This window comes from Trachypithecus francoisi, unplaced genomic scaffold, assembly GCF_009764315.1.
Source record: "Trachypithecus francoisi isolate TF-2019V2 unplaced genomic scaffold, Tfra_2.0 Lachesis_group5, whole genome shotgun sequence".
NCBI classification, from domain to species: Eukaryota; Metazoa; Chordata; class Mammalia; order Primates; family Cercopithecidae; genus Trachypithecus; species Trachypithecus francoisi.
In genome coordinates, this window is record NW_022681470.1 from 54,980,429 (window position 1) to 54,993,767 (window position 13,339).

At 32.9% G+C, this 13,339-nt stretch overlaps 1 protein-coding gene across 2 annotated transcripts in view; it reads left to right on the plus strand.

Annotated features, from left to right (window-relative positions):
* Window positions 1-13,339, plus strand: part of NEK7 (NIMA related kinase 7) — a 151,289-nt gene that overhangs the window by 108,031 nt on the left and 29,919 nt on the right. For both annotated transcript variants that reach the window (XM_033199539.1, XM_033199540.1), the window contains 2 exons: window positions 3,859-3,967; window positions 4,847-4,954. In XM_033199539.1, coding sequence (XP_033055430.1) covers window positions 3,859-3,967; window positions 4,847-4,954 — 217 coding nt within the window. The remainder of the gene's footprint in view (window positions 1-3,858; window positions 3,968-4,846; window positions 4,955-13,339) is intronic.

The following is a 13,339-nucleotide window of genomic DNA, read 5'->3' on the forward strand; positions in this document are numbered from 1 at the left end:
CTTATATTTAACATAAATCACTTACTTCCTCTTACTAGATACTTGAAAGAAATGGAGAGCAGCTGGTGCGTGTAATTCCAGTTCTCTTATAACTTCATTATTTCTCATCATTTAATTAACATTTTTCCTAATCCTCTTCAAACACACCTTGCCCACCAGGATTGCATTTTGTTTTGTTTTGTTTTTTATTTTTTTAACCACAGCAGTACATTTCTAAAGGATGCTTCGTGTATGATTCCCTGGATTGGCTACACAATTGCAAGTCCCTTTGTTAAAAATTAAAAATTTTTAAAATGGCAGTAACGGCTTTAAACCAAGTGCCAGACCTGCATACAGGTTCCCTGCCCATGAAGCTGACCCTGATAGTTCCAGATAGTTTGCCTAAAATTTTCTTTTTTAAAGATTAACATGTCAAACTGTGTGCTTAAATGTTTAGATATGCCACAGAGAATAATAATTTTTTTGTAAAATAAGATCATTTTCTATTCTTTCTCTGTTGATGAGGTTATGCTGGGTAATATCATTGAAGCTTTTCCTGAGATTTCTTGAGGAAGAATATTATAATTCTATAATTCAGAAATAAACAGTGTATATTCTACTTGGAGTTGTAATGTCTAGAATGCAGGAACCAAGTTACCCAATGGAGTTCAAAAATGGTACTTAGATATTCAGTGTCCACTATGTAATTGGATTTGATCTTGGTCGTTTAATTTGTAGTAGGGTGTTTGGAGATTAATAATTTTAAAAAGAGTGTATCTATTAAGATGTGACTATTTTCCCAAAATCTTTGAAAGGAAACAGCTTGGATCAGCTGTAGCCCTTTTTATATTAATATAAATCACTTAGATGGTGATGCAGATGGGTTTTAACAGATAATGCTGAACTTCACCTAAGTGAAATGTTGGTAATCTTCTTACACATAAGTCAGATATAATATAATCTGATGTTTGTATATACATACATTTTGTATGTAAATTGATTAACTTTTTGTCACGTCTGATTTTTCTATTTGAATAATACCCAGTATTTATTTGAATAATTTTGATAACAGTAGAAAAGGTGCTTTTAAAGTAACTAGTATTTGAAGATTTGCATAGAGAAAAGACTAGCCTACTTAAAAAAAAAAAGACTAAACAAAATTATGTCCAAATGATCAGGTATATATGGGTGTTGATTTTTGCCTGCCCATAAATTTTTGGATACTTTATTTTCAACTATAAAAAAAGTTGCAATTCTATTTCATAGCATAAATATGGTAAAAGCACCCTGTCACATATTCTTTCATTTTCTTATAAATATTTATATTGGTTCCAACTTTTAGATGTATTGGTTACATTATTTATTGCTATATTAAAAACTTGCTATATAACAAATATATGTACATTTTTACTTTTTACATGTTGGCATTAGATTTTTTTTTTTTTTAATCAGAGCTAATCATTTATATAGAGCTGACTTTTTTCAAGGGAAAACAGGATTTTCAAACAATAATGCTCATTGGCTAGATAATTAACTTTTAAGAAGATATGTGTTTATTAGAATAAATTTTAAGAGAAGGTTGTTCTTTCTTTTGTTTCATTTCTTTGGCTTTGTAGAAGTTCCTATTTTGTAGTGCTAATATACATTTTACCCATAGTAAAAAGAATTCAAATTTTCATTGCCTTTTTGCCGTTCATCCTCTTTTTAAGAGATAGCCAACAGTGCCACCATCAGAACAGACAGGCTCTTCTCATTTTAAGTGTTGGTTTTCTCGAAAAACAACAAAAAAACAAAACCCAAAAAACCCTATACTTAAGGAATGGTTTAAAAACCACATATGTTTAAGCAGACATTTATTAAAAATAATGAGAGATACTAATGGCATAATGAAACTGCCTTTATTTTATGAAAAAATCAAATTCATGTTATTCTTCAAAGGCCTATAACTAATTTGGATACTTAACTCTTACCAGGTCATTCTGAGTAGTATTATATTGAATTCAGCTTATTGTCGTTAGTTTTAACTTGTAAGCTACAGTCTGAAAGAATACAAAAACATGAAAATAATCAGATCATCTTGGTCCGGTAACATCTTCCCTATTGTGCAATTTGGGGGCAATTTTTAAATTATGCCTTTTCTTTTAGATTTGATTTCTTTTTTAGAATGGTATTTAAAAAGCAAACTTCCAACTACATTATAATTATGATGATTTCAAAATCTGTATTGAAGCATAAAAATTTGTTTTCATGGTCTGATATGTACATGATATGGTATATTTATTTTTGAATGAAAAGAAACCTGGTCCCCATCTTCCTGTTGACATCAAACAGTCCTCTGATATGCTAATCCAGCATCAGGGAGAGCACATATATACAGGGTTTATTTGGACTCATTCCAAGTCTGAAAGAAAATTATGTGTAAAGAACTGATTTTGCAGCATTACCCCCTTTGAATGAAAACTGATGTTGACACAGTCTGCAATTAAAAAGACATAGTCTTGAGATATGATATGGGAGGTTTCTAACATTTTAGTAAGACCCTGATTTGCTTTTTAATTACCTGGTCATCTAATTGTTTTTTATTCTTTGGGATGTAATGTTACTGATGTAATAGCTATTGAAATTGCTAATAAATTTATTTCTGTAGTATGTGTTATAAGAAAGATTAACCTAAGATTACTAGCTTTTCCTTAAAGATTTATCATTTGGTGCATACATTGAGTACGTATGAGACAGTAGATATAATTTTTTGCTCAGTATGAAGTAGGGATATCAGCGGATTTCCTGTACTGTTTTTCCATTCAGCCTGCCCTCAGCTGGTCACTAGTGTAAAAACTGAAAGGTAGCTGTTTTAGAATTTTCTCAAGTATAGTTCCTCCATATTCAATAACAAAAAATCAATTTAGTTGGACTTCTCAAAATATCTTTGGATATCTTTGGATAAATTGCATTAAAGTACATATTTAAATTTTTATATATATATATTTTAAAACAGTTAAAATTATTAGAAAATTTTATGGAACCAATTAAAATGCAATATTCATGTTGGTTATTTATAAGTATTGTTAAATGGGAAACCACTTGCATTTTGTTTTTGAAAAATAATTTCTATGTATTGAATCTTTGTAAGTCTTACAAAGCTAAGAACTTTGTCCTTGAAGTAATATATTATTAGTGTAGTCTTCTAGCAGACTTATTGTAGAAAAAATGAGCATAAATAAGTACCTCTGGTTTTACAATTATTGTAGTATTTGCCCTCTTATGTGCAACGACCCCTCTCCTAAGTAGCCTGTTGGTGCTGTCAGCTTTTTGCCTGGGCATTCTTGTAAGGTTTTTCTTCCATGGAGTTTAGTTTCATTCATTCAAAGCAGAGTACAAGTTTGACTTGCATTGTACAGTAGAAATATTCATGAAAACTTTCTACATAAATTCCTTTTATTTATTTAACTTTTAATAAATTGTGATATTTCATATCACCAGGGTGGTTCAGTATTTAAAAGGAATTCTGTAATGAAACCTTCTGCCAGGAGAAGAATTGTCTTTTAATGAACGTAATTACCTACATGTATCTAGACTTTTTTATTCTGGCTCTTCTTTTAACACAAGAAATTGTTTTAGATGTTAATTTTTTGAAATAGTGGGACGTCACAAAAATGTACCATTACACAGTTTCCGCCAACCTTAGTTATAATAGGAAAAACTTAAGCCATTATGTCAGATAAAATTCTTGGAATCATTTCAGTATAAAGATCATATGCTTTTCAGCTGATAATGGTAGATAAAATTAGGTGTTTTTCTGACTTACAGATTTTTTTCCTATCTGAATCCAGTCTTGAGAAATTTTAGTTTTTATAATTCTTATTTTTAATTTTCAAAAAGCATTTTAAGAAGCAAAAGAGGCTAATTCCTGAAAGAACTGTTTGGAAGTACTTTGTTCAGCTTTGCAGTGCATTGGAACACATGCATTCTCGAAGAGTCATGCATAGAGGTAAGATAAAATCATTAAGAACTTTTAATCTTGTTTTAAATGATATAAGTTCTTTAAAGTAAGTGTCTTCCAGTCATTATGTAATGCCATACTTTTTCAGGTAATTATTTTCAAATTATAATTGTGCTAGAATGTTAAACCTTTAAATAAAGTACTACTTGATTTTAAATAAGAATGTAAATTAATCTTCTGCTTGACTCTTATGAGCATCTTACGTTATAACCAGTAAGATGCTGTTGATAAAGAGAAGACAGCAATCAAATATATTTAAGGAAGAGTTTTTTGTTTCTTCAATTAAACAATAACCACTTAGATTTTTAATATTCAGTATTAGCTCAGCATTCTTATCAGTCAAGTGGTTGAGCAGAGTGTGTTAAGATTACATCAATAAGTAATTGAACCACTGATACTGAAGTGTGAAAAATTTTAATACAATTCATTTATGCAATTAAGATTTTTAAAGCCATCTAAGTAAATAATTATATGCCTAATAGTGTTGTGGTTTTATATTTTATGCAAATCTACCAATACGTTAATCTTTAGTAAGATATTTTATTTAAAATTGATATCAAAAGGACACGTGTATTTTGTACTTTGAATTTCACAGGTTTTTTGAAAATGGAAAACAAAATGCATTTGAAATAGAAATTAATAATCATGTTCATCATAGTACATTGATGATTAGCTGTCTATCAGAGAATCGAGAACTTCTGGGTATTAGGATATATCAGAATTATTCAAAGTAAACCAATTGGTCCATAATTCAAACTTTCATGATTAAAATAAATTTTAAATTCTATCATGAAAAGTAGTTCTTAATTCCTTTAAAATTTCTAAAATGTCTATCATCTTTTACCTGATCCCTTCCTTTATTCACAGATATAAAACCAGCTAATGTGTTCATTACAGCCACTGGGGTGGTAAAACTTGGAGATCTTGGGCTTGGCCGGTTTTTCAGCTCAAAAACCACAGCTGCACATTCTTTAGGTAAGAGCCACAATATGATTTCATTCAGTTACTTTGCGTATGTGTCATTAGAAGGTAAGAGGTGTACCAATTACATGCCAGCTCTTACATGCTTAATAAAACTATTTTAAAAATCATCAGATCCTGAACAGATGCCTGCAACTCTCTATTAGGTATAAGGTTTCCTCTAATATGACAGTTGGATACTTCTGTCAACTTGACCTCAGGCAGACATTGAGTTAAAAAAAAAGATGCTGATAAATCTGGTGTAACTATTGCCATAGAAAAGTCCTTTTATTCTACATTTAATAATAAATAATATGGTGATTAAGCTGTCTCTTGGAAGACTTCACCGAACCATTTATAAATACAGTAGTAGTTTGTAAATTTTTATTTATTAAAATAACATACATGGTTTTGAGTGTTGTTGTTTAGAAATAATGGAAATTACTAGAAGAGATAATTTTTAAATTGGGTAACTTAAAAGGAGTGATAGGGCTTATCTTAAAACTCCTCAAATCATATATTCTTCTTGTAAATACAGGACTTAGATCAAATGGTGACAATCAGAATTAAGTAAAAGTTATGTTAAAAATAAGTTGGCTTTGATTTAATGGTGCTCATCTTTGGTGTCATAATTTCATTGAAAGCTATTTTTTTTATAAAATTGTTTTGAGATATGAAATAAAAACCTTTTAAATGTCCTGATGAGGAATAAATGAGTTATACTAAATAACAAAGTAGTGAAATGAACATCTGAATTCATTGACTAGAGTTTTTGAGTTTTCCCGGCTTTGTTACCTAAGGTTCTGTGTGGCCTTGAACCTGTCATCGAATTTTTCTATATTTATAAAACAGTACCTGAAACGTAAATAAGTATTCAATATTCGCTGAATTACAAAATATTGTATCCTAATTTCAAGAGTGTTGGAAAGATAATGCTTTGCATTTTTAACGGGATTTCAATTTTGTCAAGTATTTTGAGAAAATGAAATTTCGCACTGATGCTGAATAACAGTTTTTTTCTCCTTTCACTTCACATTTATTTTTATAGAGCATTGTGATTTTTCCTGAATAAAGAAATTTGACATGAAATTCCATAAGACATGCATATAATTTGCTTAGCACTTTAATAAAGTTTTATTGGGAAAGTTGAGAGTGGAGGATTTCTATAGAGAAAACAAATCTTAGACTGTTTCAAGCCAGTGCCATTTGTCACTAGTAGACAACATGTTTTCACTTTATGTTACTCATCTGAATAGAAGAATGTCATAAAAGCATTCTGTCACTAGTTTAGATAGAAATGCCAGGCTACAATTACATACACACACCTGCACATTCCCCTGCTCATGCACACATGTGTGTTGTTTACATGCTGCTTTGCAGACTGTCTCTGAGCCTGCCGTAGTCATCCAGCCCGAAGGATCCAGTGTTATTATATGAAACCCGGTTTCGTTTTGTTTGATTTGCCTGATACTGCCTCTTGTAAAAGTTCTAAACAGAATTTAAGAACATATATGCATCTCCAAATTGAGGTGATATGCTAGTAGAAATTATGGAGTAAAATTAATTTTAATAGATTTAATAATTCATTATGAGTTTCTAATACCAAGTTTTATCAAAACCAACTCACCTAAGGTCATGTAATTATATATGTGTAATATATAAACATGTATATTTATATAATATATAATATATTGTTATATATATAAATGTGTGTATGTATACACATTATAAATAAATGAAATATATGCTCATGCCCATAATTACTAAGCATTCTAAGACATACCTGAAATAGAGCAGTGAAAAAATAGAAATAAGACTTTTCTTAATGGATGAATCATAGAATATTAATTTTTTTCACAAGTATTTTTTGTTTTACATATTATTTTGAGAAAAAAATATATCCTTAAAATAAGAAAATTTCCTTTATCCCTTCTTGTCTTCTCTGTGAACTGAAGATTTTGATTGTTTAAAACTAAAGTTCATTAAGCACAGTATATTATATACAAATAATTAAAATTTGGACTCTAGTCTACTAAGGCTCTTTGGACCCCATAAAAATCCTACTTAGAAGAATCAAGAAAAATTCTCTGCTAACATACTATATATAAAATAGCAAGGATAGAAATCCTGACAGACATTCTTGATGACAAATTGACCCTAATTTTTACTTGTATTACTCTGCTATGTTGTCATATATTTTTAAGAGCAAATTTAAGTTTTCTTCTCAGAGTTGGCACTGCAAAGTAATTGAAAAAGTGGTGACCTATGCAAATTTATTTTGCTTATAGAAAACACAAAAGAATTATAGATTTTATTGTATGTTGATTCATTTTTTAATTTTACTGAGGATACAATCTATAGGGCATGATTCATCCATAGAGCAGGTATACTTTTCAGTGAAACTATAAATAAATGAGATCTCTATGTAGTTCATAAGGAAAAATCTACATAAGTTTACTTTAAACAAAGTTTGTACTGGAGCCAAATTTCTTTTAACTTTGGGAAGGAGGTATTTTCAGGAATTTAATTTTAAAATGCAAAGATATATAGGATCTTAAAAACGTCTTACGCATTTATATTTTCAAAATACATTTTTGTTGAAAAATCAAGATATGGTTTTAACTTATTTTAATTCATTAATAGGATTGTGCACTTCCAAAAACTATGTTTGTATTTAACAATCCTTAAGAGATTGGCAAGTCTATGCATTTTCAATTGTCTATTCATTTGGTGTCTCTTATTTGTATCTTTTGATTCCATGATAAATCAACATACAATAAAACCTGTAGTTCTGTCTTCTGTAGCAAATAAAACTGTATAGGTGGCCACATTTCCAATTAGTTTTCAGAACCAATTCTTAAAAGTATGACAGCATAGTATAATTCCTTTAATGTAAGGATTGAGAATTGCAAATACTAAATCTGATATTGTTGCATGTTCAAACTATGTTCCGATCTTCAAAACTGAAAAATATCCTAGCAGGTCTTCACCTGTTTTTCTACTTCCTCCCTGCTACCACCACATACATTGTCTCAAAATATCTCTACTTTCCATTCCCTCATTCCCTCCTCCTTACTCTATAATTACTTCACATTTGGACTAGGAGATTACCCTCTTTTGTTTCTGGTATTTTTCTTCATAATCCATTCTGTATGTTTCCACTAGAGGTATCTTCCTCAGAGACACTATCTGATTGTGTTACTTTCCTCAAAATCCTCCGTGGTTCCCTGTTGCCTGAAGAATGTCATGCAAGGTCCTTGACCTGGCATTCAGCGCCCTTTACAGTTTGGTGTCCTCTAACTTTCCACTCTGATTATTAACTGACTGTATCTCCCCAGCTCATGATGTGCCAGCCATGTTTTTCCTCTTGCTTTCTTCTGAAAGAATGAATGCTGGGATTTGCATGCTCTGTGGGACCTTTATCAAGCCATTTATTAACTTTTCTAAAACTCAGTGTCTGGATTTATAAAACTAGAAATGCAGGTAATAACCATCCTATGTTGTCCCTTAACTCCTAAACAATTCCTGACCAAATAATATAATGAATGCACATGTTTTCTTAACACTGTAATAAACTGTATAAATGTTCAATTGCTTATGGTGGTGGTGAAGTGATGAAGATGCAGAAAAAGAAAGGAGGAAGTAGAGAAGGAGTTCTCCATGTACAATTTATTTATTCTGCCTGAACTGATTGATTCAAAAACCAATTATATGCGGGTGCTATTCTAGAGACAAGGAATGTAGCCTGAGCAAGACAAGTCCTTGTCCTCAGGGAGCTTACCTTATGGTGGGAGGAAATAGATAATAAAGCAAACAAAAAACTAAGATGAATTATTAGTGATATGACAGAAAATGGCCAGTTGGGGAACTAATTTGGAGAGGGTGAGATGGAGCAAGTCCCCTCTGAGAAGGTGATATTTAAACTGAGATGCAAAGGATGTAAAAGGGGCAGCTATGAAATAATGTCCCAGCTAGACTGAAGAGCATTTCATACAAAGGGTGGATACAGGATAAGCTCTGTCTGCTGGAACTGAGTGAAGAAAAGACAGGGCTGGATGTAGGAGCAATTCACATTTTATTCTAAGTGCAGTGGCAAGCTTTCACAAGGTTGAATGTAATGAGGAGAGCGATGTGATCTGGGTTGAAGGCAGCAGCCACAAACCTCTTCGTTCTTCTTTGGGCTAAGCATTCCCAGGATAGTGTTCTATTTTCAGGGTCTTCTGTGTCCTGCGAGTCTGCATCTTTTCCTCTCAGAATACCCCTTAGTATATGCTACCCAGAACTGAGCAGAGTATACCACATTGGAATTCATTAGCCCATAGAACAAAATGTTTATACTGCCTGTGATCTGTGATCTAAACAGTTGTTTGGTTTTTTTGGTCTCCTTATCCTCCTCCCACCTTCATTTTTGTTTTTACACGAAATTATGTTAAGGAAGATTTTCATTTGTTGTTTTTGTATTAATTTGGTTGGAGGTGTGACTAGGGAGACTAATTGCAGGATATATTAGATAGATAGATAGATAGATAGATAGATAGATAGATAGATAGATAGATACACACACACACACACTTATGAATTTTGCCTTGTTTTTGTCAACCTTATAAAAATATATGTTAAGAAACTTATTATCCATATTTGCATCTTTAAAATTTATAATGAGGGCACAACTTTCTTAAGCTTTCTAATAGTGTGTGTCAGTGACTTTCAAATTTCTTGACAATGATGCAACTGCATTACATTCTGATATTGTCTGTTCTATTTTATTTCGCTAGAAATCCCACTGGTTTCAGCCCACTAAATTGATTTCACAACTTATTAATGGGTTGTATGACCCACAATTTGGAAAACATTGGTCTAGGTCTGCAGCGCCTTCATGCTGTTTCATTTACTTAAAAGCTAATTCCCATTTTCTGCCTACTTTTGGACATTCTCCAGACTTGTTATCTGGCCAGTTGAATTGGTCAATCATAAATTACTCATTTATACTGCTCCCTGTGCTTCCAGAGGGGTATGATAACATTTATCACAGTTCTTTACAGTTTGCAAATCATTCAACTCTCTAAAATCTTTACACATACATGTGAACTACGCACATGAGCTGTTTGTATTCTAAAGTTGAGAAAACGAAGCAGGGAAAGGTAAATAGCTAGAAGATAGTGGGTAGGTCTGTGGCTTCCTAGTCTGGGTTTACTCTCGCATGCAGTCTGTTTTTTCATTATGTCAGTTCCTTGTGGCATTTTTTCTTACTTTATACTGTTTTCTGATTTGTTTTATTAGATCTAGAAGTACTATGTTCAGCTTTGTTACATTGCTTAGGAGCCTGCATATGAAGACATAGTTTGCTCTCTCTCCTAGAATTGATTACTATTACTGCTTCAAGATTCAGAAGTAAACAAGAAATAGACCTCTAGGATATCAAAATCTGTCTTCATGGCCATCTGTCCTACCGTAACTTTAGCTGATATTTCTAAAGAAGTGGCTGTTTTAGACTGAAAGCTAAAATTTCACCAAAACTTGTGAAATTGGAACATGGCAATCAAGTAATAAATTTTCTCATATCACAAGAGGCAGAATACACTTTTGGTATATTTCTATTTCTTAACTTACTCTGAGGCGTCCTTTCAGCAAATATAAACATTCTGACCCAGAGGCAGCTTACTAAGAGATTAAGTATCTTAATCGTTGAATATTTAAACATATAAACAGAATACCAGAACAATTTTTATATATTCCAAATGTATACTATTTCTGGTCTAATCATATCAAACTTCCCTTATTTCCTGTAATAGTGACCCAGGAGAATCCTCTATTGCTACTAAATAGTAACAATAACAACAGTGGCAATGAATACGAGTACTGTATAGCATTTAAAAATTTGTGAGCATTTTAAAGCATGTTTTCTCCTCTGTTCCTCTGTGTTGTGGGTACAGTAAGTGTTACAGATTAGAAAACTGAGATCACTCTATTTAATACTGAACCTGACTGCCCCCACTTCATCCCTAGAACTCCTAAACCTTACCCTGTTTTAATTTTTCTTTTTTCCTTAGGACTTAGTATCTTCTGACATGCCGTGTAATATACTTACTATGCCTTGTATGTATTGTCTCTCCCAGCTAAAATGCAAGCTTTATGAGGACAGAGATCTTTGTGTATTTAGTTCCCTCATGTACCCTAGATACCTAGAAGAGGGGATTGCTCGTAATAGATATTCAATAAATACTGATTGAATGAATGAAGCTTAGAGACAGACTACACACATAAAAGGTGAATTTGACTAAGTGTATCAGTAAGTATAGGTTAGATTATGCTGCCGGAAGAAACAACACAAATATTCCTCAATTGCTTAGCACTGAAGAATGTTCTAATCTTTTATCACCCACAGTGAGTTGTAGACCTATGTTTATCTTTAAGGTAGCTGCCATCCCTTCATGTGGTGACTTGGCATTCCAGGCAGCTTCAGTCTTGTGTTATCTTCATATCGACATACGTTTTTGTGATCCCATGAGGGGAAGACAGCATGGAGAATCACTTACTGGCTCTTAATTAAGCCCTTCTGCTTGAATGTAACACAGATTACTTCCATTCACATTTCGTTGGCCAAAACAGATCTCATGGCAATGACTATCTCAAAGGGACAGGGAAATGTAATTCTCCTATTTGTCCAGGAAGAGGAGAATCAGAAATGTGAGTATAGACCATGGCTTTAAGATAGAGGAAAAATACCTAATTTAGATTTTTTTTTTAATACTGTTTGTATCCTTTTTCTACTTGTTTATTTTTGTGACATATTTGTAGCTATTGCAATGAAAGGGTAATTGACTCTCTTAATGGGAATGGGTGGTAGTGGTGAATGAAGAGTAAGCCATTAGGAAATTTACATCTTTCTAAATTGGAAAATTCTGAGCAGAGAGATTATCTTTAAATCCAGAATGATTCATGAGGTTCACTGCAGTACTGATCCCTGGTGACTTTTCTCTGGATCAATAAATCTGCAGTTATCCCTGCTGTACTTGCTTTTGATAAGAGCTTATTTTGGTCAATGTAAAACATTTATAATAAAAAATAGTTACTTATCAAGCTTCAAATACTCATATGGACTAAGTGCTGTGTAGCACATTCACTGATTTCTATTCTGCATTTCTTTGAGATAGGTATGATTATCAAGTTTAGATTTCTGTCAGTTAGTGACCAAGCCAGAGTTCATTTAAATTACAAAGGACCATGATTTTAACCTTTATACATTGCATTATTAACCATATTATTATTCTTTTGGCAAATGTATTGGCTTCTCCTGCCCTGCCACCCCTGACAAAAAAGGAGAACCAAAAAACAAAACAAAACAAAACAAAAAAAAACACCATCCCAAAATGATCCAGTGAGCTTTTAGAAGTCAAACATTTTTTTGAACCATATACATTTTTCTCTTAACACCTTCGCTCCTTATGTAATCCTTGGTGTGAGGTAGGTCCATACCACATAGAACTTTGAGTGTTTCACTCTCCCAGGCAATGCATGAATCATTAACACATTTGTATTTATTTTCAATTGCTGCCCTAACACATTACCAAAAACTTAGGGACTTAAAACAACAGAAATGTGTTATTTTTCAGTTCCATAGCTCAGAAGTCCAGTATGACTCTGACCAGGCTAACATCAAGGTATCTGTAGGATTGCAGGACTTCTGGAGGCTCAGTCCATTTCTCGTCTATTCAGATTATGGCAGAGTTTAGTTTTTTGGTGTTGTAGGACTGAGGTTCTTGTTTCCTCACTGGCTGTGAGCTGAGGGCCATTCCCAGCTTCTAGAGGCTGCCGTCATTCCTTGACTCCTGGCTTCCTTCCTCCCTTTTAAAAGTTAGTGGTGGAGAGTTCCTGTCACACTTTGAATGTCCCCTGCCCCTTCTGTTGCATCTCTTACTGATAATTTAGGGTAATCTTCCTGTTATAAAGTCCTCAACCTTTATGGCGGCAAAGTCTCTTGCCACTACCATAACATAAACAGGTATAGCACCAAGAGGCAAAGATCATGGAGACAGAATTTCTGCCTGTAACGCCATTTTAATAGATTAATAGACATTTTAATAGATGCGACAGCTGGGGAGACATTCATATCCTCCTCTAAAGCCTAATTAGGTGAAATTGTTTAAAAGCTAGAGAGGTTCTAGGCTGGGCGCAGTGGCTCACACCTGTAATCCCAGCACTTTGGGAGGCCAAGGCAGGCAGATCATGAGGTCAGGAGATCGAGACCATCCTGGCTAACACGGTGAAAACCCATCTCTACTAAAAATACAAAAAATTAGCCTGGCGTGGATCGCACCACTGCAGTCCAGCCTGCAGTCCAGACAGAGCAAGACTGTATCAAAACAAAAACAAACAAAAAGCTAGAGAGGTTCTGAGGAA